Source organism: Dicentrarchus labrax, unplaced genomic scaffold (assembly GCF_905237075.1).
Source record: "Dicentrarchus labrax unplaced genomic scaffold, dlabrax2021, whole genome shotgun sequence".
NCBI lineage: Eukaryota > Metazoa > Chordata > Actinopteri > Moronidae > Dicentrarchus > Dicentrarchus labrax.
This window is the reverse complement of record NW_026136705.1, coordinates 13,300,140-13,324,879: the sequence shown is the minus strand read 5'-3', so window position 1 is coordinate 13,324,879 and position 24,740 is coordinate 13,300,140. Positions and strand designations below refer to the sequence as shown.

The window sequence follows — 24,740 nt, the reverse complement described above, 5'->3', positions numbered from 1 at the left end:
ATTGGGGATAGAGTTGCACTTTATTTATTTCAGTTAAAGATTTGATTTTAGTTTTGCATTACACCCTGTGTGTGTCTCTGTGTGTGTTTGTGTCCAGATCACAGACTTGTTGGCAGAACTGGCTGATGAGAGAAGCACTAGTGAGTCAGCGTCCCAGTTGCTGGAGACTGAGACATCAGAGAGACTGCGCCTGGAGAAGGACATGAAAGAGCTACAGGCATATATATATATTTACTGATATTAATATGCACTATAACATCATGATATTTCAAAATTTCAGATTTTAATGTGACTGTCACGCTCTTTTTCTGATTGATGTGGGTCTCTGTGCATTCTAGGCCAAGTTTGATGCCATGAAGAAACAGTTAGAATCACAGGAGATGGAGGTGATGGAAGCTCGGCTCATGAAAACATCAGAACTCAACGGGGAGATGGACGACGATGATGATGATGATGCTGGTTAGTTGAGTTACAAACTGCCTGTTGTCTCTTAGAGGTGACCATCCATCCATGTATTTAATTCTAAGCCCAAAATTTGACTAAGAACAAATTTGATGGATGTGACTCGCAGTGACTTCTCTCTCTCTTTGGAATCACATCTTGGTCATCTGTGTTTTTAAACATTTTTTTTCAATTGCCTAATTAATTGTACTTTATGTCATTGGCAGCAGCGTGCCTTCACCTGCCTAATGGGCATGTCAGCTCGGGTCAGAGGCAAAACTTACTGAACCGCTCATACCGGCATTATGTGCACAGTTTGAAAAATCTCCCTTAGACTAATTGTAGCTGCGGGAATTAGTGGCTTTGTTCGACTGTTTCAGCAGGAGACATGGCACTGAGACTTGGTCACGTCTTGCATAATGCTATTAAGTATATTTTCCAAGTTTGGGATTTACCGCTAGGGGATTAAGATGTTCTATCCCAGGCATACAACTAATGCCTGTTGCTGATTGGTCTCCACCTGCTGGTTAAGAGAGCTCCCGCTGAGAGCATATTGTCCATGAGACTATTTTCTCCCCTACTTTCTCCCCCCCCCCCCTTCAACCCACCTCAGCAGACAAGCCATTACAGAGCATATCAGAATTCTTAGATGAATGAGAAAATAATCGTTGGGATCAGAGCCGGTGGCCCTGCAAGTTGTCATTATGCTATATATATGCTAATGAGCAGCACTGATGGAGGAGCCGGTGTTGGTATGTGAAGGAGAAATGGACAGCCTCTAAAATGATAAGGCTTGGAAATGAACCTGAACCTGTAGGTCTGCCTAGCCGCTGTTATAGTTCTGATAGCCTCTGACAGCTCCAGAATTAGGGTCGGCTAAGAACTGTGGAAAGTGCCACTTAGACATGTCCTTCTCTAACTACTATTGTGGTGTGCTCTGAATTCTTACCTCAGGTTTATCCAAGATTAGAGTTGAAACTCTAAGGCTGCTTTGTAGTTTCCTGTCGAATTTTTTGACCTCATGAGGTCAGGATTTGATGAAAGAAGTTTTATTTCCTCAAAGATTATATTATTTCAGCCCTTGAATGTGATAACCATCGCAGCCAGTACAGTACACTCCATAATCCACCGCATCCATCATTTCTAAGCTTTTGAGCCTTTTCATCTGTATACGAGGCGAGGCCTTCATTAAAGGCAGGAGACACCCAAATGTCACACAGACATTTTATGAATTGTACGTCTTTCCTCTAGGAGGTGAGTGGCGAATAAAATACAACCGAGCCATTCGTGAAATGGACTTCACCAAAAAGAAACTCCAGCAGGAGTTTGATGACAAGCTGGACACGGAGCAGCAGGGCAAAAGGCATCTTGAGAGAAGGGCAAGAAATTTTTAATATTTAACCATTAAACAAACTTTATTAGCACACACTTGTGGCCAGTTAATTATATAGATGTAATAAAAATTATATGCATTAAACTGTCGTAAAATAATACCAAAAATGTGTGTTTGTTTGCATGTGTGGTGTATGTATGTGTATGCACACTGCAGCTGGCTGATCTGCAGACAGATAATGAGGATGTGCAGCGCTCTGTGCAGCAGCTGAAGAAGAAGTGCCAGAAACTGACGGCCGAGCTGCAGGACACCAAGCTTCACCTGGAGGGCCTACAGAGCCGCAACCATGATCTGGAGAAGAAACAGAGGAAGTCAGTTTCAGTTTTGACTGTCTGTCTGCCTATCTATCTTTCTTTCTTTCTGTCTTTCTGTCTTTCTGTCTTTCTGTCCTTCTTTCTTTCATAAACACACATTACAGTGAACATATTGCTCCTTTCTCCTCTCTTTGGAAGGCCGAGCGCAGACACTATGACCAACTCAGCAGAACACTAACATTTTTTTTAATTTGAATAGTGACTGAAATGTTCTGTAATCTGTGGAATTGCATTAGCTGAGAAAATGACTCAGACTTTAAGCACTTGAGAAGCTATCGCTGTGGCAGAATGTGATCTCTCCCCTGTGGCTAATTGAAGATGCTCTGTGGGTGAAATTATTTTCAGCTGCGCTTCAGAGAGAAAAACAGGGAATTACAGCAAGCTGACAGCATGAAACACTTAGCTGTTAAGTTCACTAACCATAAGTGTTTCTGCCCTACACAATTGAAGAAAACATTTTGCACATTATTACAACCCAATTGTAAATTGATGGCTAATAGAAGGAGATAAAAGCGGAGGCTGAAGTAGAGGTAGCGCTGAACTAATGTAAGGCTCTGTTTCATGGATAGCCTCGCAAGCTCAAAAGCACCAGGAGTTAGGATTAGATATTGTGTTAGCATGCTCAATATTTTAAAATGTTCATACACAACTACTTTGCAACACAAAACCATGACAATTTATGATGACAAATTACTTGATTTTTCAATTTTTCTGCCACATCTCCTGTAACCTTCGGCCTTCTGTGAACTGACACATATTAACCAGTATTATGTACAATCAACGTTTTGCTGAGCTGTGTATCCATATGTTTGCATTTTTGTACTTTCCAGATTTGACCTGGAGCAAAACCAGGCTCAGGCTGAGGTACAAAGAGAAAGGACCCTAAAGGAAAAGCTGGCTCGAGAGAAAGACTTAATGACTGGTGAGATGTTTAACCTCCGCCAGCAGCTGCAGGTAAGCTACTTTACACTACATACTTCAGATGTTCTCCGATGTCCTCTCTCGGGACTACGCGTCTGGTCTCTCTGCTCCATTTGACATAACTGGGCTGGTCCAGATGCGCGCTTTACTGTGTCTCTTCCGCCTGCAGGACAAGGACATTGAATTGTGTGCGGCAAATGTGAAGGTGCAGCAGCTGGAGGCAGAGCTACAGGATTTGTCCTCCCAGGAGTCTAAGGATGAAGCATCGCTGTCCAAGGTCAAGAAGCAACTTCGTGACCTGGAAGCCAAGGTGAAAGACCAAGAGGAGGAGCTGGATGAACAGGCTGGAACCATCCAGATGCTGGAGCAGGTACAGGGTTGTTGCATTTGTGGTATTTCATACCACTATGGAGCAATGTTTGAATTTTTACTGCTAAAAGCTGCTTATATCATACTATTCAGTGCTTCAGACTGTGACGTATAATTCTGTAAGTCCTTTAAGAAAATAAAAAATCCCTTCTACCATAACATCCTTCAAAACTACCATCATGTTATATACATTTTGTTTAAGAAATCATTTTATAAGAGTCTCTCATTTTTGACAGATGGTAGATATCTCTGTTTGGAAGAAAACCAAAAGATTCTTGTTTGGTTTGTGCATTTATGTGTTTTATGTGTTGCTGTATGTGTCTGTCATCACCATATACTCAGGCTAAGCTGCGGCTTGAGATGGAGATGGAGAAGCAGCGGCAGACCCACTCTAAAGAGATTGAGAGTAAGGATGAAGAGGTAGAGGAGATTAGGCGGTCCTGCAGTAAGAAGGTAGGCGCTACTCATTGTCTCTCTTACATTTGTGCAAAGTCTTCCTAAACATAACCTCTAACAATTAATCAGGCCTGGTCAAGGCAGCCCTGAGGAGAAATACACATTTGTATTCACAAACAAGTGATGTAGTTCACTGTACTTACAGATTTTTGCATAGCATAGATTATTTCTTATTTCTCATCAAAAGAAAGTATAAATTAAATTAGAATACAAATACTGTTTGTCTTTGTATTGATATTAGAATAGAATAAAATATTTTATTTTGAAAGCTATGTTGAGGCCAGCAGATCTTCCCATGGGAGATCCATGCATCTTTGACGTGTGCGTGCAGCCATGTCTAACAGGATGGTCGATGTTGTGTTATGTCTGACTTTGTTTATCGCCGATCATCTGTTTGTGCATCCTGACCGCTCATGTGTCCTGCAGCTGAAACAGATGGAGGTACAGCTGGAGGAGGAGTATGAAGACAAGCAGAAAGTGCTGCGTGAGAGAAGAGAGCTGGAGTCCAAACTGCTCAACACCCAGGACCAGGTACTTCCATCACTCTGCCTCTGGTCTCTGTCAGTGCAGTTTAGTGTGTGCGATTTAGTGTGTGCCACTTCTTTTGATTGGAAAGAAACTGCTTTTGAGTCTCGAGAGGTGCTACGGGGTTTGAAGGAGGATAAAAAAATTGAGTATGTGCAACAATATTCATTCAGGTGAGCCAGAGGGATGTGGAGACAGAGAAGAGGCTGAAGAAAGACCTGAAGAGAACCAAAGTCCTTCTGGCTGATGCACAGATTATGCTGGACCACCTGAAGAGTAACGCCCCCAGCAAGAGGGAGATCGCCCAGCTCAAAAATCAAGTATGCTGCTCTATTGAACACTTACTGTGTCTCAGCAGATGGTGGTTTAAAAGTGTGATGCACGTACTGATACAACAAGAAACACACTTTTTGAACTTTGGTTTTACTCCTCTGCATGTGCAGGATAGATTCTTGATCTTGGCCTACTAATGTTTGTCCCTCACCTCCTCCGCCCTGGTATCTTTTCCTTCCTCCTGTTTCTCACAGCTGGAGGAGTCAGAGTTCACTTGCGCAGCGGCGGTGAAGGCTCGAAAGAGCATGGAGATTGAAATAGAGGACTTGCATATCCAAATGGAGGACGTGGTCAAAGTTAAGATATCGGTGAGTTTTGACATGAGTTAGCTGTGTGTCCTGAGGGCGCAACATATGATGTATTTGTATTATTTGCTTGAGCAGGTTTAAACACCAATCAGTTCTGCATATGTTTCTAACACAATATGTTTTTATGGGTTCAAAATCAATAATGAAATATACCGACCCTTTCTTTTTTCATAGCAGATGTTTTGATAAAAGAGAAATTGTTTGTGTAAACCTTTCTCTACCCTTATTTTGATGAGCAAATTAAACCAAAAACCACAAACAGTGTTTAATTAATGGAGGGCTTTTGCCCATCAAATTTGCACTCTTCAAAAAATGCAGCAGGGCTCTTGCATTAATATGTGCACATCATCAAGCCATGGTGGCATATTAGAATAATAAATGCCCTTTGGCATATATCTGATTTCAACATTTTGCTCTAATGGATAAATAAGCTTTGTCGAATGTTTTTTTTTCCCTCCATCTGCTCATTAATGGCTGTCTCATGAGAGCACTGTCTGCATTTCAGACTCGTAGACTGAGGATGTTTGGGTCTCTGGGGATGACACACAGAGTGCTGTGTGCCTTTGCTTTACTTGTTAATTGCTGCATTTATGGCAAGGGAAGGTCTTGTAAATGTCTCAGATTAGAGAATGCATATTGAGGGCCCGAGTCCCCCCCTCCCCCTCTGAACACAGAGGATGAACTCTAAATAGGACATCACCAGTATGCTGCACTGGCTGCACTTTTCCCTGCCTAAATGAGCCAATTGATTATCTCCAATTGGTCTCATCCTCCAGCCAGAACCTCCGTCCAGATTGTGTTTCATTGCCATTAGATGAGATTCCAGGACTGCCACGGCCCGGCCAGCTAATAACCATTTATCATATTCAATAGCTCATGAATAAATCCCGTCACTCTATACTAAAGTGTGTGTGCTTCCTTCTCTCTTCGTGCTTCAGTTGGAAGAGCAGGTCAGCCGTCTGCAGAGAGAGAAGAATGACCTGCAGTCTCGTATGGAGGAGGATCAGGAGGACATGAATGAGTTGATGAAGAAACACAAAGCTGCAGTTGCCCAGGTAACTCAACCTGCCTAACACCTTGGTGAGCGGTTCAAAAGCCTTAAAAATACTGTTGCATGAGCCCCTCTGTTATCAATGCTCAGACCGACTCCTCTATGCAGTAATCATTGGTCAGTAGCCAAGGGCACACTAGTAGTGAAATGGACCATGACACGGACCAAAGAAATAATAATTTCTATAATATTTTTTCTGTAATACCTCTGATTATTTGTATTGGTTTAATTGTATTTAATTTGAATCATTGTGGGATACCATATTTAACAGTGACATTAACATTCTGTTCTTTTCTGCTTGTTTAAGTAGAGTGGCTTTGAGGTTTGGAGGACATGTTCCCCTCTAAACTCAGTGTGTGCTCTGCAATCAGGGAGATGCAATCTGTTCTGTAGCAGATCACATGACGAATTATTTGGCACGGACGTATTATGTTCAATAACCATTTGCATTTAAAGGGATGTTATTTACAGATAATTGAAGCATACCTTGATGCTCAAACTCCTTCTCTCTCACACATGCACACACCCTTATTCTCTGACTGTTGACTTTGTGTTTCTGTATGTGCGTGTGTTAGTCTGCCAGGGACTTGGGCCAGATCAGTGACCTACAGGCCCAGCTGGAAGAGGCCACAAAGGAGAAGCAGGAGATCCAAGAAAAGGTACAAGGAAGTATTCAAAAGCGCTGTAGTTGCCTGCCAGGAACCTGCCCGCTGCCTCAACACTTCTCTCTGATTAGACCTCAGCTTTTCGCAGAGTTTCTCTGATTATTGTGACCAAAAAAAAAATAAAGGTTTCATTTCTGTGGCAGCTTTCTTCTCAAGACTGCAATGCAATTTGCATTTAAATAGTAGGAATCAGCGAAGATTCAGAGTCAAGGGGAGAAATTGTTCTTCTGCCTCTCCACACTTGTATTTAAAGGAAGGGTCATGTACATAAAGTCAGCCGCTTGTTTCCATGGTTCAACCAATTAGATCAAATTATTCCTTCTGCTTCTTTCGTTGATTATCTCTCAACTTGATTTGGCAGTTTCTCTCTCCGCGATTTATCCGAATTGAGGTTTTGTTTGTCATTCCAATGGCAATGCTTAATTTCATTTTAAAATATCAGGAAATCCTCAGGGAAATGTCAAAACATGTATGAAAACAGTGTCAGGTGATGTGGTCTGTTTGTTCATGAGATGATTTAACTATTGATGTGATAAAAAGTGACAATTGGACATAATAGCAAAACCTTGTTACTGTATGCCGGCCATTTTATGTGTGATTCACATGATTATTCCAATCATCTGTAAAACCGTGGAGGTACCGTTTTACTCTCACACAGAAAACCCCTGCTCTATGTGAATTTTGTATTTGATAGTTGCCTTGCTCACTCACACACACACCCACAACACTACCATGTAAAGACGTTGGTTAGATGTTCTTGACGCTTAGAATATGTGCTACATACGTTCATAAAACAAATACTAGAACATGCATCCATGATTCTGTGCTGAATGTTGCCTAAGGCTTTTGGAGCTTTAATTATAAAGTAAAGCTGTACAGTACGGCCAAAAATAAGATCATGATACTTTTTTAAGTGTTGATCAATGTGAATATTTATAATAATATAGATATTGATATGAATTTAAATGTCATTCTAAACTCTAGGTCTATAACTCAGGGGATTTTTAGCGTACATTTACATTTGTACTTAAGTAAAAATGGTTAACTTGGGAAACTATATACCTGCTGAACATCAGCATGTTAACTTTGTCATTGTGAGCATGTAGCATGCTGACATTAGAACACTGGCTTCCAGCTCACTGACTAATAGCTTCGTTTTTGAATAATAAACCTGGAGCTACAGTATCCTTGGCTGCTTTAGCCCATTTCTGGGCTGATATGGTTTAGGTACTGCATACTGTGTTTGAGTTGTCAGCTAAATGATTGAGGCTCGGCAGAAATGCGGTTTCATGGGGTAAAAAAGGTTAATGCACCTGATTTAGGCCTATGTTGATAATAGCGCTTTTACAATAATAGTGGGTTTTTTTTCTGATGGAGCACTATTTGTTCAGTGAATGACCTCTAACATGTCATGTGTGTCATGTATTAATGCATGCCCATTAAATTTGTTGATGCATTTGTTTGCCAAACGAATTTCCTCTGGGCTGTTAAATTTGAATTTAGCTTGTGTATGGCAGTGTTTAGTGTGTGTTTGTATGCACATTACACACACTCAAGCTTGGAGTAACTTCCAGAGGGTGTCCTCCTTTAAGTGTTGATATGCAAACAAATGGAACAATCTGTTTCAAATATAATTTTACTAAAGCGTAGAATTGAGCTCTTGCCACCTACTTACAGCCGACCCTGATTCTTATTATTATTTACGCCTGCCAAATCTTTGGTCCACTCAATATATGCAAGGCCCACCCATTAGAATATTTTTTGGCTACACTATAGACACATAGCAGGCTGTGAGGCATTGTTAAAACGTGCCAGAGAAGGCAGTGATAGCCATCAAAAGCATCTGACCTTGAAGTGGTTATCTCATCCCCAGTAGGAGGGAAGTCTGCCTTCTTTAGTAATATCAAAGGAGAACTCCAAATCCTCCTTGTCTCAGATGCAAAGTCCCTCATTAGGTGCCATGCTGCCCTTTGGGCCGGTTTTGTTGTGACGTATCTTTCTTCCTTTTATCAGTCATGAGAAAACGATTCAGATGGAACAAACGTGCTTTGCATGAAGCTCAGCTCTTTCCCAAAGCCTGTGAAATTACTGTGTTACTCAGCCTGAACCACAAGCTCTTGTTTTGACCATTTCTGGTAGATAGAGGGCTTATCTAGAGCTCATTATTCAGACTGGATGCACAATATTTACATGTTCCAAGATGGATTAAACTTGCACAAATAACACACACACACATCAACAGTACTTCCTCTTAAGTTTCATAGCCCTCACGTAAGAGTGAGTGGAGAAGCAGAGATCAAGAAGGAGGTGCGCGGTTCCTTGTGGATTGTGTGTGTTTATGTGTATGTATGTGTGTGTCCTTCCTCCAGCTTCATTCGCTGCAGAGCCAGCTAGAGTTCCAAGAACAGTCCATGGTGGAAAAGTCTCTTGTGTGCCGCCAGGAGGCCAAGATCCGTGAGCTGGAGACCAAGCTGGAGTATGAGAGGACACAGATCAAACGCTTGGAGGTGAGATAATGCTCTGTGTCTTCTTAATGTAAAAGATATGCTTTGTGAAGCTATAATTGACATTTCATTGAATTTAATTTGACATTTCATTTTCTATTATTTATCAAAAGGTGGAGATTATATAAAGTGAGGGCATCTGAGGACATTCACATCTGACCTGAAATCAGAATAAATATATGATTCTTAAATTAAGTAAGACCCATAATGTATCACCTAGGCCTCTCATATTAGAGGACCACTTCACTATAGGAAGACCTTTTTTAGCATCTAAGCTAATGTAGCCTGAACCATTCCCTTTTTACATTACAGTGCTGCTCTGATGATACGTCATGGCCAAGGTTATTATAGATAACTAAAATTAAACAAAAACTTCAGAAAAAAACAAAAACTAACAAATAATATTATATTATTCTAAAAAATATTATAAAACAACTAATACATAATAGTAAAAGCTTAACTAAAATTAAACATGTTTAAACAATAGAAACTAAACTGATTGACAAACCCACTCTGGAAAAATTTTAAATAAAATAAATGAAAAATACAAAAATAAAATAACTGGTTCACTGGTTGTGAAATCAGTTAGAATCAAGAAGAAATGGACAACTTCCTGTTCAAATTTTATTGCTATTGTCATCGATGTTAAACGCAAACAGAGACAGCCTATGGTGGGCCAGGGACAAACATTGTAAGGCATGATACAGAACAAAGGAGATAATGTTCAGAGTTGACTCATTTCACCTCAAATCCTCCCCAGAGCCTCGTAGGTCGTCTGAAGGAGAACCTGGAAAAGATGACAGAGGAGAGAAACCAACGCATTGCTGCAGAAAACAGGGAGAAGGACCAGAATAAGCGAATGCAGAGGCAGATAAGGGACATGAAAGAAGAAATGGGAGAGCTGTCCAAGAAGGAGGCCGAGGCCAGCCGCAAGAAGCACGAATTGGTAAGGCTTTGGGTGCTGAGAGACTTGATACGATTCACTGGTGCTCACACTGGAGGAGGTAACCATGCTTCGTCTGTGCTCTGATCCATTCACCAGGAAATGGACATTGAGAGCTTAGAGGCGGCAAATCAGAGCTTACAAGTGGACCTTAAGCTGGCCTTCAAGAGGATAGGTGACCTGCAGGCTGCCATAGAGGACGAGATGGAGAGTGATGACAATGATGACTTAATCAACAGGTACAGTACGGCTTTAATCTTCTATAAAGGAAGATACAATTGCTTTTGCTTCACTGTAACGTGTGCGTGGTACATGAGGGGATACTGTACTGTAGCTAGAGGCCCGAGTAGCAGCGCAAGTTATCTTCGTAAGCTGCAGGAAACGTGCCAAATGAGAACTGCTAGTTTTTTTTAGTAGCCTGTCAATCACAACTTGTATCTTTTCATTCTCTATCTTCCACATCTTCCTCCAGAGTGCTTCTTTTGTACTCCCCGAGTCATTCTACACTTTGTTCTCCAAATATTTCTCACTTGGTTTAATTCGGCTCACTACTTCTGATCTTTTCTCTCGGTGCTGGTTTTCCCTGTTTGGTTACTCCTTCCCTCTTTGCAGAGGGGTTGAGGGTTATGCTAGCTCTGAGCCCACAGAGGTAAACATGGACTGCAATAATATATACCTCTAAAAAGGACGACATTACACACACCGGCTCTGTCTGAGAAAGAGGCTAACATGGGTTGATTTATCTTTACAATGGATAGTTGTTTTATGTGTGTGTGTGTAAGTGTAAAACTATTTATTTGCTGTTATTTCATTTTGTCCTCTTTTCGCACTATTGTTTGTGAATCTCACCTTCTCTATTTCTCTTTTTTCCTTGTTCCCCTTTTGGTGTGTTCCACACTTCTGGCAGTTTGCAAGATACGGTGACAAAATATAAGAAAAGAAAGAACAAAACGTGAGAATGGAAAATGCATCCTTTGTTTCTGTCATTATGTTTGTTTTCGAGTTTGTTTGTTTTTTTCCTCACCAATTTCAACCACCAGAGAGAATCATGCAGTATTCCTTATACTTTCAGCTTGTGTTGTTCATAATAACACTGTGAGGAGAAGTAATTTTAAACAGAATAGAAAGCTGTGTCTGTGGTATACATCTCTGATAAAAGCTGTGCTTAAAGGATGGCCCCGGTGTTTCATTTAGTTTCATTTTATTTTGTTCCAAGTGTCTGGAGGTGTCTGTACACAGTCGGCCTCCTTGGCAAATTCAGGGCTTGTTTTTCTGCTTTCAGCGCAACAATTGAAATATCTGATGGCACACAGTACTTTGCAGAATGTTAGAGGAAATGTAAACTAGAATGGTAAATAGACTACAACTCTAAATGACACAGGCATTCTCCTTTAAGCCAGTCTCACTGCTTTGGAATATATGACCCAAATGAAAAACAACAAGGTGTTACAGACCTGCGGTAATACTGCATCATTGTCTCTATTAATATTTTTCTATCAGACACTATCCTTTTTTAAATTTGTAGCACCATGCCTCCATCATTCATCTGTCTGGATCTAGGTTTAAATCAGTTCTGCACTGATTTTTAACCACCTTATGTTCCTCCGTGGCTTTTCCAAAGCACATGCAAGTCCATATCTCACTGAGTTTGTATGGGGAATCCACTCCAGATTTTTAGATCTAGATTTAGATTAGCTGTTTCAAATTTTGTTAGAAATCTCATAAATTAAGATGACTTAATTTCCTTTACTGATTGTTTTCATCTTTTTTTCTTATTATATAGTGTATAGTGTCATTTTCTGTTCCTTCTTTGGTTTACGGATGATAAGAAATGAGAAAATAGGGACTGAGCTTTATCTGTGACTTATTCCCAAAGTTGAAAGAAGTCTGTATTGTTCCCTTTACACAAACTAAACATGGTGGGAGTAACTTACATGTGCTCTGGAAGACACAATTTTGTGGGCAGTTCTTGTGAGTGTGAAAAGATTGCAGCACACTGTGACTGTATGTCCATGGCTGCACAGTCAGCAAGTGGACAGTGATGGCACAGTGTGCTAGTGAAATGTTCTCACCCAAAGCTCAGCTGTTGATTTCAACGCATGCAAATACTCCACTAATTCAATCTCATAATACAGCGTTGTGAAACATTTAGCTCTAAATACTAATGTTCACCTTGTCTTGTTTTTCAAATGTGAAGTCATTGATTGTGAATGTTAAATATTTTCCTTTGACTGACTGAATCCCATTTTCTTTCAGTCTTTATGCTGTGAAAGGAATTTTTCTAGCATGTTAAATAATATAAACCTTCATCAGAGCGAATGAAAGAAATGTAGTCTCCGTCTTTGTGGCAGATATACCCGACCATAATTTCCCGCTTTAACCTCTGATTGCTTCTTCAAAGAGACATAGCGTCACACTCTTTATCACTTTGCTTTTTGTTATCCATTTTTCATCACACAACCTCTTTTCTTTTTGTGCAACTTAAGGGAAAGAGCAATGATTTTCCATGTTTACTTAATTGCATTTTCCCCCCCTGCAACATCATTGCATTAGCAGCAATGATGAACCATAATGGCTGAGCTAATTTTTCTTCTAATTATGAAGTGGATTTTCCAGATAATTTACATTACTGTTCATTTTTGTAGTAACTGCTTCAAAACAGAGGTGACAATGGCTGGGTTATTATTATTATTATTGTACAGAGAGATAAGATATGTTAAATTACTGTCTTTCAAGTAGGGCTTGCCTGCAGACTGCAGCAGGCCATATTTAATTATAGGGGTTACATATAATATAGGGCTGTGCAGTGCAAACTATGTAAATGCTTCCATCAGTATAGATTGACTGTAAAGGGTGCATTATGTTCACCTCTAGCACAAGGTGCAAATTATCCTTGTGTATGGAGTGAATTACATCACAAAGCAAACAACCATAAATGCCTTTTTTTTGGTCAATATATAATTGCAGACAGCACATAATTATGGCGATGGTACCGTAAGTGCTAAACTGATAGAACCAAGCCATACGAGATTTGATGCTGAGTGTAAGTATTTGTGACAAAGATTTACAACCAGTGCCGGCCGACTGTCAGAAGCTGTTAACGTTCACTTCTAAATTCTTGGGGCTTGTTTGTATCTATGAGCCTCAGGACTGGTTAGCTAGTAGTGTGGGGCCAAGGACAAATCGTTTGTGACACCATTTGCACAGCACTCAATTGCAAGCCACCTTCTATTTCACGTGTGTGTGTGTGTGTGTGTGTGTGTTAGAGAGAGGGGGAAGAGGGAGATGATTTTGCTGTGAGCTGGTTTCAGTATTTTGTTGTGTAATATATCATGTTAAAGAGTCAAAGTATCACATAGATGACAACTGGGCAGCATGTGTAATCAACCTTCCCAGTATTAATGAACCCATTATCTTTTTGTGGTGGTGCTTTTATCAGTTGTATTTGGCATGCAGTAGAGAAGAGGGAGTAGAAAATAAAGTGATGACATATAATAGCTGAACTTGGAGGCTTGCTACCTCATGAAGCACCTCTCAAACTCTGAAATGAACAGGTTTTCCTGTGGAAAATAATATAATCAGCCCATTTAGTCACCCTGAGATCATCATTACCTTAACTCCAGAAAGCCTGGCTGTAAGGTTGATGATGAGAAAGTTAAATATGTTAATGTTCTTAGAAAGCTTGAAAGCCTGAATACGATGCAGTACAATAATCAGAGACTTCTTTGTTTCTATGCCCACTCCCTCACAATACTCACAGACCACCAGCACCGCCACCACCTTTCTAGTGTGAAAAAACAAAACTAGCTTTTAGGCAGACCACCAGAAAAAATAAGGCAGGAGAGAGGACACTTTGTTCTCTGAGCAAACATGACTGAATATGTGACACAAAGCTTGATTACATAGGAAATGGTACGCTGTTCTCTGGGAGAACTACATAGATGGATATGTGCTATGTGGACAAATGACAAAGCTTAGCAGTCTGGCTGTCATCTCACACCTATCTGAATATTGTGTTTGCTCCTTATAAGCATTTTTGCAACGTTTTGCAACATTTTCCAAGGCTTAGATAGATAAGCTTGTCCAAGAATCAAGATCTGTTACCTGCATCGCTGTTTCTCATTTGTAAAGATAGTCAGCTGTCTGTAGACATAGGATGAAATATATCTACACCTCAGTGATAAACAAGGCGAACATTTTAGATTGATGGATAGGTAAGGCTATAAATAGTTGAAAGTTGAATAGATCAAACTCAAAGTCTGTTATAAATCAAGACAAATTGAAAATTGCAGCCCCTCTACAACAACCCTGTCATCACTGCCACTGCTACAGTGTGTTTAATATACGTATGTCGAAACCAAAAACTATATAATGGAAATTGTAATTTTCTCTGACAGCCTCACCATAGCAACACAAGTCAAATTTAATTTAGGGCTTCACAACATATGCATCTCAATTTTAAATCTGTCTGTGAAATGCAAAAAATCATTTTCACACATCATGTAGCCAGGGAAGAAAGTGTATCTAGCACTTAAGGTGGACATATTCTGACCATGATGGCAGTATTGACTTAGAAGTTATGCTATTCTGCTTTCCTCTCCCTCACCATTTCCTGTCACATTAAGCTGCTAGGACAATGGGATGCATAATTCAGAAAATTCACCACAGATTTGAAATGAATGGGGATTGACCTTATCCAGGTGGGATCTACCAAGCCTTTTCATCGGGATCCACAGGTCTCTGTATATTGATTGTTATGTCAAGCGTAGGGCCACGGGGCTGTCTCGTGGCTCCACTCCAATAACAATCACCAGGGGCAGGTGACATGCCACACAGATGCTGGCAGGCCAGAACCAGCCAAACAAGTTAATTATGCCTCCAACAGCTTCATCTACATTCTGCTTGGATAATGCATTTGCTTCACTCATCCACATCTGCTGAACATTTTGTCAAGAAACATCTCGACTATGTTGATATTGCTGATTCACGCATGCTTACCTGGAGTCTGAATTGCCTTGCATCATACTGACTATACTGAATGCAACTGTGAAATTACTAACAAAAGCTTCTAATATGTGAAAACTAACCATTGTTTTGCTATATATTCACATAAGGAGTCATTTAGTCAAATTGCTTGGCTGAAAATCTCTTTAAATTGATTCTGAATTGTCAAACAAGGTAGTTCAAGAGGCTGAGTGAGGATGTAAGAAATGTGTTAAAAGAAATTGAGTTGTATTAAAAACAGGGTAATTATCTCACTTGAATGATATATTTTTGCATTTGAAGATGTAAAAATTACTTGATGAATATGTTTTGCTGTGTTGTGTTGAGTCTCAGGTGCTCCTCACAAACTAGCTGATTTTGTTTCTTCACAGTGGGGATGAGACAGAAACAGATTCAGAGGTGGAGGACCGTGTGGATGGAGTAAAGTCCTGGCTCTCAAAGAACAAAGGCTCCACCAAGACCCTGTTGGATGAGGGAAGTCTGAAGAGCACCAGGTTAGTGCTCACATCCTTTTGCATCATGACAGATAACGATAATGTAGTAGTGGTAAAACTACCCGCATTCCCAGGCTTGAAAAGGCCCAGGATTACCTGGGGCAGTTTGTAACAGAAGGATGGGTATTTCATGTGATTAGGTGTCATCTCTCTCTCCCAGTAATCTGTCTAATGACAGCAGGCGGAATGGGGAAGCGGCTGCTGTCAAATTTATTGAAGTGGCCCATGGCCAGTTGGCACGGCTGCTAAATGACGCCTCTGCCACAGTTAGATAGATCTTCTCTGTGGTTGATTGCCTCACTTTCTACAGTGTATACTGTACATAAAGGAAGTAGCCAGAGGTATTGTATTGCTCCTTGACTATTGTCTGCACCCAAGGACAAATGAAAATGACAGATTTATTCTGTAGCAGTTTGACATCAGTGATACGTCTCAAGGTACCAAAATCTAAAGTCTCAGTTAATGTACTGCATGTAGCATATCATTAAGGATGAGTTTCTCCTTTAACTATGCAGAGCTTCTGATTTCTTTCTTTTTGTGTTCTGTCAGTTGTCTCTGGTGTTGATTTTATTATGCAACCTTTTAGAAATGCAGCAAATGCAGATGTCAAAGAGGTGAAAGAAGGTAAGGAGAAGATGAATGACGGAAGTAAAGATGGGAAAGAGATTGAGCAAAACAGATCGGTGTCTGTCATGAGCTCCCTAAGCTACAGGAAGCGTTCCAATCTGAAAGACTCCATAGGGGGGAGAGGTGATGAGAGCTCCCTGTTTAGCACTCTCAAAGAACAGCCTGACACACCAGACCACGCCTCAATTCGCAAAGCCAAGTCTAAGTCTGGAGACCTCCAGGAGGATTTGAAGAAGAGCCAGGCTCAGGAAGACTTAGACGACAAAGGCTCCGTCATCTCCCTGGCCTACTCTGAAGCAACCAGCAGAGCCAGGAAGGGCTTGGAGTCCCGCTGGACCTCCCGCAACAGCCCTGAATTTGATAAGGACTCCACGGTGTCCTCCGTGGCTCCTAGCAGGATGTCCACCAGGAGGGGCATGTTGGACATGGATGATGACAATAAGTCGACTATCAGCAGTGTGAGCCGCTCCAGTCCCCGGTCATTGCACCGCAGCACATCTTGGAAAGAGGACAGACGCAGTAGCTCACGCCTGTCCCTTGCCCGTAGCTGTGGCCTCAGTGAATTCGGTCTGCACGTAGATGATGATGATGATGATGATGGCCAGAGTGTGGCTTTTAGTGAAGGGGGAGCTTCAACCTACAGTCCCCGCTCTCTTAGTCGCAGCTTCTCTACCCCAGCCCAACCACGCTCCTCAGACAACAATCTGCCCGATTCATCTGACATTAAGTCTGTCACCCACCGCAACTACTTGGACCCTGACTTGGAGGCTGCAATCAATGAGGTGCTGAGCTTCAAACCCATTAAGTTCAAGCGCAGCAAACTTGATGAGTCCAGTGGCGAGGAAGAGGACGAGAAGAAGGGGCCAGGAAGTGAGGACAGTAGGAAGAAGGGAGAAGACGAGGGGCTTGGGCCCAGCACATCCAGCTTGCGTCGATCTGCATCAGGGTCTGCTCTGGACCACGGCAATCGACCATCCAGCACCCTGAGTACCAGCAGCTCCCGCAGTCGGAAAGATAAAAAAAGTAAAGTCTCTCTGTCTGACGACTCCTCCTCAGATGATCGTCACAGCAGAAAGAGCTCAAGGGGGAAGAAGGGCAAGAAGTCCAAGAAGAGATCTAAGAAGAAGCAAAGTGACTCAGAGGATTCCTCTTCTTCCTCAAATTCGTCTGAGTCCTCTTCCTCCGACTCGACCATCTCCTACCGAAGCTCAAGCAGTGTTAAAAGGGCCCCGAAACAACCATCTGATGATGATGATGATGAGAAGGAGCCTGCAGGTCATGGACCATCTGGCAAGAAGGGCACCAAGAAGAAGCAGAAGAAGATGGATAACTTGGTAATGAAGTACCTCTACAGACCTGACAGTGACTGATGCCGACAGTGGAAGGTGATGCTCGGTGTGATAATAACCCAGGAGCCTTGCATAACGGAAGTTGAGATTGAAACTGACAGATCTTTCACTTAATGTACTAACTGTTTGCTATGTGTGAATGTTTTGAATTAATTGTGACTGTGAATAATCCTTGTGATGCAAGGTTGTCACACTGGCCAGTTAGTGCATGCCACCAATGTTTTTTTTTTTTGCCTTTGCTCCTGCAAACAGTCTTCAATTGAGAAGATCACCAATTTACTGCAGTATGCCATAGTTATACCTACGTTTGCATTACTGACACACTGCAGTCACTTTAGTTTTATTTATAAATGGCACAGATACGTTTTATTGAGAAGGATGCTGTAATCCATCATTGTGATTCACTGAAGATCTTTGTTGCTTTGTTGTTTATTTCTCCCATCAGAAGCACTGTGCTGAAACTAGTCATCAGACATACTAGAGTTGTAAAGCAGTGTTACTTTCCTGTTTCCATTTTGCAAAGATGGATGTGTTTGATGCTGTTATAAGTACATAGTGTTGAGAGAGGGCTGTCTGGCTGTGCCTGTGTTTCAAGCACAAACAGATGTTGGCAATTAGGCAAAAACAAAATGACACCAATTTTTGCTTTAACATGTTAACTGAGAAGGGTTTAAAGAGGAGTGACATGACTGCTGATGCTCCTTGATGTAAATACTTTGCATCATAATTAAAACGCAAAGAATTAGGTCGAAGCTTCAAAAGCCTATCTATTTTAAGAGTCATTTTACTGACAGTTTGAACATCTCTGCCTCCTGTGTGATTTAAAAGATATTCAAGACAGCAGGCTTGAGTTTGTTTGTTTTTTTATTCAGTGTGCTCGAACATGTTTGCCTCTCGTTGAACACTGGCTCTTGGGTTAATCACTGTTAGGTGAATTAAGCCAGGTTGAGTGGCACATACAGTGTGTGGCCATGGTCAACAATATAACTGTTTTCACAATAGTACTCAATGAGTTTTAGTTTGGAGTTGCTGTTTCTTTTGAGTGTGTTCAAAATTCCATCTCTAACACTACTATTAAGCTTCCATACTACCAGTTTGCCTAGTGCACAGTTCCAAGGAAACAACAGCTAAACCCCAAAATGTATTAAAACACTTACTTTAAGCGTCACTTTCACTGTAGATAATCACGCCTGTATCTAAATTATTAGGGCATTTCAGTGCTCACTATGGGATACGCCATGCTACTCAGGGAACTGTGATTACACAAGTAACCTAATACAGTAATTAACAACAGCACCCTGTTTCTCACTTTTTAACAAAAGCAAGTACATGTACATTCTGATGATCAGCTCATACTTCCAAATGTCAACACTAGTAGGTCAGCTCCTGTGTTTGGCACGGGAACTGTCACAACCTTCCAAACTGATTAAATGTGGCAGTTTGTATGACAAGGCTGGAATGCTTTTGATGAATGAATTTCAACCTTTTTCAAATATCTTATACTTCAAAAGACAGTTGTGGATAATTGCAAATTGACAGTTCCGGTTGCTAGCCTATGTGTGGGTGGCATTGCGCTGACATGTCAAGGACATGTTCTTGCTGCTTTTTGCTTGATATCCTCATGGTGTGTATTAAAGAGCAGTGCTAATGGCAGTCTGGATGTATGAAATCTCTGCAGTGAATTAAGTTGCCATTGAAGGAAAGCAGAGTGATTGTCATGCCATGTGTTGTCATGACAACACAATCTAAGGATGTAAAGCCCCTGGTTTAAATGACCTTTAAATGAGTGTGATGGTAGGTAGAAGCAAGGTAGAATATAGAACATAGAATTCTTCTTTGGCTGAGATTTGAATTATTGAACTCCTCAATGTTGAATTAATCGGTTGCACGATCTGACCCATACATTTACCGTACTAACTGCACATACAGTCTACTAATATGTACATTGTGCTACAGTCATAATGCTAATGCATGGAAGAGTGTACAGAAAATATTTGTCAAGGTGTCTGTGGCTTTCCTTTAGGGTGTTTATGCTGTTAAAAGACAAAATATTAGATTTCTGCCAAGGTAAGACTATTTCTAGCACAATGTAACAAGAAGATGTGTGATGCATTTTTCCTATATACTAATTAAGAATAGAAATGAGTAAGTAACCATTATAACAATGTGCACATGTGCTATACACACCTCGGGGGATGCGTTGTTTACCGCCTGGGGAAGAGTGTGATCCTGCAGCCTAAATTGCTTGTGGTTTCCCATGCCATATTTTTATAACAACCCTTTTTTCTTTCTCCACCTTTCAGTTTTGTTTCTGCTGTAAGTAGCCAAGTAATGATATAATGGTATGTCTGTATGTGTCTTGACCCCTATAGCCCTCCTGTGTGCCGTAGACACCTGGGTCTTGGCAGATCTGATGAAGAGGACGAGGTGGACAGAGACTCCAGCAGGCAGTTGCTGAGGCAGAGCGACAGCGAAGGCACATTGGCAGACAGCGCCTCGTAACCCAAAATCTGGTCACATCGTGCTTCCAGTGACTTCAAACACACAGGAGGGACAGGGTTCTTCCCCCGCAACTTTACCACCACTTCTCAGCCAGCAAGACAGACCAGCTTCCAGAAGCAAGGACAGAGAAGAGGCACACAAAGAACACTGCTTTTAGATAGTTTAGCCTGGGCTTTTTTTTTTTTTTAAATCACATTTTACCTATTGTGGCACTTTCATTCATATCATGAAGTGATGTTGCTTCTATGCTTTTTTTATTGAACACAACATATTGAATAAGTTAGTCAGTACAAAACACTGAAGTTGAGCTCTATCAGAATAACTTCCTCCTGCTACTTTATTTATAAGTGCTGCTTTTCAGGCAAATTTAAGCACTCCTCTGCACTCTCCTCTCACTATTCAGACAGCTCTGCCAAGAGGATTTAGATAAGCCTGCTCTGGCTACACTTTCTCCAAGAAGGTCTGACCAACTATTAAGACTGTTCTTATCTCTTTCCCATTAATATGGACTTGTGCGGTGGGAGGAATTAACCCATTTTCAATTAATTATCCTGCTGTAAGTTTACATGTGGCTCTTGTTCCAAGTTGAGATATTCATCATTTGAACAAAGTGATGCTAGGTCATGCTTGTTGACATCAAAGTAAAAAAAAAAAACAATTTGAACCAAGCTGTTAGATGTGATAGATACCTTTGAAATGCTGAGCAATGGATTTAAAGCAAAATCTGATCTAAAAGTGTATATATATATAGTTTGCATAGATATATAATATTATTGGCAGATCAAAGCCTTTACATGAACATTATATTTAAATGAATTAAGATTTAAAGCTTGTGAGGGAAGTATATTATTAAGATATAGTTTATGTCATAATGCTGGTTTATTCTTATCTTTTAGTGGAGTGCATGCCGGAATGCTTCTGCTTTGGCTCTTTTGAGGCTTAGTTATGCTTGTGTCCACTAGTGTCATATTTCTTGATGTTCAAAGGGAATGTATTTTTTTTGCTAATATCATTGAGCTTTCTGTAGAGCCTTTGAGACCTTGCAGATGCAGAGATGTATGGTGTTTTCTTTAAGATGAAGACAAACACAGGATTCCTATTGTTTACCATAAATTAAAGCTCCTTTAAATATCAATCACTGCAGAATAGTGTTCCAGTATAATGAAGCCCATTTCAATTTTTCTATTGCATATTTTCTTACTTGTTACAGGTGCACAGCGCAGATTATCTTGAACTGGGGGATTTTTTTTGGCCATATTGGTTTTAGCAGTGAAATAATTACATCCTTTTCAGTACAACATGGTCCTCCCCTTTTAAGGTGCCAAAGACTGTGCTCATTAAATTGGTGATTTTTTTTTGCATGTGAGAAAATTTGGGAGGTTATTTGTCCATCACCACCAATGAGCAGCATTAAAATTCATACTGTGATATTGAATTATTCCCAGGCTGTGTGCATTTTAATATCTAAAATGATTCTGATGTTGACTATGATATGTCAGACTCCTATTTGTACTCAATTAGCCACCTGTTTACTCTGTATTACCTCATAGAGCACTGCCAAAAATACACTTAAATTAAAGCCAGTCTTCTCTTATAATTTAATACCTTTATGTAATTGTTGCTGTCCAGACACATGAAACTTGCTGGTTATTTCTATATTTGGCCTTACAGAATTATAATGATATACGTAGATGATTGTTACCTTATGAATTTTAAACTCTATTTAAATGACTTGTAGGTAGATTTGAATACAGATGCATATACAGTTTATGTGCTTGTGGAGTATCTGCTCATGTACAAAGAAAAGCTTCAAGTGTCTGGCTTGCTATTTGCATATCTTCTCACAAGAGGCTAATCTGCATTTCATGTCTTATTTTCTCCATTTTTTTTTCTTTGCTTCACACATGAATATTAATGTGGAGCACAGGAAACTTTGATGTCAGTGATTCTGAATAGACTTGTTTAAGTTTCACTGCCTCTAAGTTGGAGCTGCTGGCACTACACATAATGTTTCAAAAGGTTGTACACTCCATCATATCTTTTGGAAACGCTATTTTCATTATTCAACAGATCACCATTTGTAATATGAGTGATTTTGGAGTTTTTTAGTAAATAAATTCAGCTGTTTGTTTACAGAATCAATGTTGGCTTGCTGTCATTGCATAGAGATGTAATTTGGACGTGATTTTGTTTCAGAAAACAGTTGGAGAAAAGCAGGTTAGAACGTAGGCAGGACGGTTTTAGAAAAACAAGTCATTGATGTGTTTGATTAATTTTAGCTCATCTACCCCAGAGTAACTTCTCATCATACCCATCCAGTTTTCCCAGGAGACAATGGAGGAAACAAACAGCAAACAATGATTAATTCTGAGCCGTTGTTAGACTGAACGTTGCTCACACTACCTTGCAACCCTTGGGTTGTTAATATGACTGCTGCACAGCTGCATGGTTCAGAACCAAAGCTTGGGGCAAATTCAGGAGGATCAGAAAGCGAGAGGAAGCACAGTCTTCCTCCCCACATCAATCTCTATTCTACATAGGTGAAGCTTAGCTAGATTCAAAGGGATTGATGGTTTTAGATTACCACCTTGGTTGACATTCACTTGGTGTGTTTTGCTTTAAGGAATCCCCTATTTATCCAACCAATCTGTAATCCTCATTCCTATACACAACCTGTTCCGGTGCTTCACTCGGTGCCAGGGAGCTTTTTCTGTAATTTCACTTCACTTGCGTGCACCCTCTGGGTGGCTGCATGTTTCTGCTTAAAGGCTTTCTATTGAGTGACAGATTAAATTCTGCTCCCAATTTTACTTATTTTGGCTCTAACACTGTTTCACAAGCCACTGGAGCAGGAAGTCATTAGCTCGACAAAGCCAAGCAAGGCTGTGTTTACGGTGCCACCCTCCCTGTTATTTAGACAAAATGGTTTGGACACAGACATTTGCTGCACTGGGAGTCTAATGCTGCACCTCCATAGACAGCACTCCCCTATACAATGTAGAATGCCAATAGTTTTAACATGAATGTACATACAGTTAATGTTCTCATTGAGCAGAGCATCTGAGTTTGCTGTTTCCTCATATCCCTTAAATCTAATTTGGAATTTGTCTAAAATATGTCTTTTCTCTATACATTCATGGAAAGCACTTGCCTCCTTCTGTGTTAGTATGGACAAAGATGCACCTTTTACAATTACAAAGCAGATGGAGAACAGCCAAACTGAGTCAGAACTGACTCTTCAGTAAAACTGTGTGCCAGTTTTTGCATAAGCAGCTCTGTTTGCCAAGCATCTCCACATTTTGACCTTGGTTGGAGGCCACCCTGCCATGCAGTAAAATGTGTGGGGGAGCAGTTAGAGGGGAGAACGTGTTTATCAGGCATCATCCACAACTATTAGCACTCCCGGGTTTCTGCTGGATGCCTACTGTCAATAAAACACTGATTGGAGGCACTGGGACACTGCCTGCAGGGACCAGGTGAGGAGGCTGCATTCATTTGCAATTCTGAGATGAAAAGACGCAGCAGTGTGTGCTGCTTGGGCGCCTCTCTTTGTTTGCACATATCATTTCCACTCTAATGAACACTGCACAGTAGTTGGCCCTTGTAACAAGGCTCAGAGGTAGGCTCAAACATTGTTTACATTTTGCATAGGTCTTTATTGGGCCTGTGGAACAATAAAGGCATTTTTCTCTTCCTGTATATACACATAAAAGTGAATCAGTTTTAGCACCAACAGCAATCTGAAATCTTTGATTTATTTTGTTTTATGCTAGTTCTCATACCTAAGTGCAGTGTAAACCTTGAAAACAAATTGCCAGAATCCTTGGAGTGGAAAAAGGAAATGTTGTAGTGTCTATCACCAATTTCAGTGTAGGATTTGTCTCTCTATCTCCACTCCACAGTATGCAGGTGGCCAGAGCCTCCTGCTGTGCTCAGAGCTGTTCAGTACTTAGTGTCCCTGCCAAAGGAGAGTTGCTGCCCCTGTCACTGTTGTGTGTATGTGTGTGTGTGGGGTAAAGGGGAGATGAAGACTTAGGATGTACTCTACAGCAGTCCACTACATCTGAGGGATTTAAAAGGGATGCAAAGGGTCCTTCCTCCTAGCCTTTCTCAGCGGGAAAGTGTGGGAAATATCATTTACCTTTCTCACAAACCCCTCAAACAGTGATGTGATTTCATTTCTGTTGTATTTCACCTTGCTGTTATGTTTATAACTCTGCAAACTCAGAGAGTTATAAGTCTGTAAATTGTTTTCCCCATATCTAGCCAGGGATTTGTTTTACATGTTTACTGTTCTCTATCATCGCAGTCAGTAAAATGATCTTAGAAACTGTGACATCAAAATACGCATCCTACAATCCAAATTTCTATCTCACAGGTCAAACACAAATTTGGAACGTGCTTCAATCTCAGTAATTCCACATATATACAGTACAAAGTCTGACTTTCAAAACAGAGATTTAATGGTGAAAGAGTTCTGGTAGTCTAAAGGAGAAATACATTTTTCAGTGCACAAAATCAGCAAAATACACTGTATAATG

General features: G+C 40.6%; 1 protein-coding gene across 11 annotated transcripts in view; it reads left to right on the top strand.

Annotated features, from left to right (window-relative positions):
* Nucleotides 1–22,337, top strand: part of LOC127364416 (unconventional myosin-XVIIIa) — a 60,946-nt gene extending 38,609 nt beyond the window's left edge. For 7 of the 11 annotated variants that reach the window (XM_051401928.1, XM_051401926.1, XM_051401927.1 and 4 more), the window contains 19 exons: nucleotides 98–217; nucleotides 339–459; nucleotides 1,693–1,820; nucleotides 1,991–2,145; nucleotides 2,979–3,102; nucleotides 3,239–3,439; nucleotides 3,781–3,891; nucleotides 4,321–4,425; nucleotides 4,593–4,739; nucleotides 4,947–5,060; nucleotides 5,999–6,115; nucleotides 6,687–6,770; nucleotides 9,146–9,283; nucleotides 10,041–10,226; nucleotides 10,323–10,462; nucleotides 11,131–11,175; nucleotides 15,599–15,721; nucleotides 16,308–17,733; nucleotides 20,070–20,196. In XM_051401928.1, coding sequence (XP_051257888.1) covers nucleotides 98–217; nucleotides 339–459; nucleotides 1,693–1,820; nucleotides 1,991–2,145; nucleotides 2,979–3,102; nucleotides 3,239–3,439; nucleotides 3,781–3,891; nucleotides 4,321–4,425; nucleotides 4,593–4,739; nucleotides 4,947–5,060; nucleotides 5,999–6,115; nucleotides 6,687–6,770; nucleotides 9,146–9,283; nucleotides 10,041–10,226; nucleotides 10,323–10,462; nucleotides 11,131–11,175; nucleotides 15,599–15,721; nucleotides 16,308–17,718 — 3,570 coding nt within the window. In that variant the 3' untranslated portion in view covers nucleotides 17,719–17,733; nucleotides 20,070–20,196. Of the gene's footprint in view, nucleotides 1–97; nucleotides 218–338; nucleotides 460–1,692; nucleotides 1,821–1,990; nucleotides 2,146–2,978; nucleotides 3,103–3,238; nucleotides 3,440–3,780; nucleotides 3,892–4,320; nucleotides 4,426–4,592; nucleotides 4,740–4,946; nucleotides 5,061–5,998; nucleotides 6,116–6,686; nucleotides 6,771–9,145; nucleotides 9,284–10,040; nucleotides 10,227–10,322; nucleotides 10,463–11,130; nucleotides 11,176–15,598; nucleotides 15,722–16,307; nucleotides 17,734–20,069 lie in introns of all 11 variants that reach the window. The other 4 variants (XM_051401929.1, XM_051401923.1, XM_051401930.1 and 1 more) reach the window with 3 other exon arrangements.
* The last annotated feature ends 2,403 nt before the right edge of the window (nucleotides 22,338–24,740 follow it).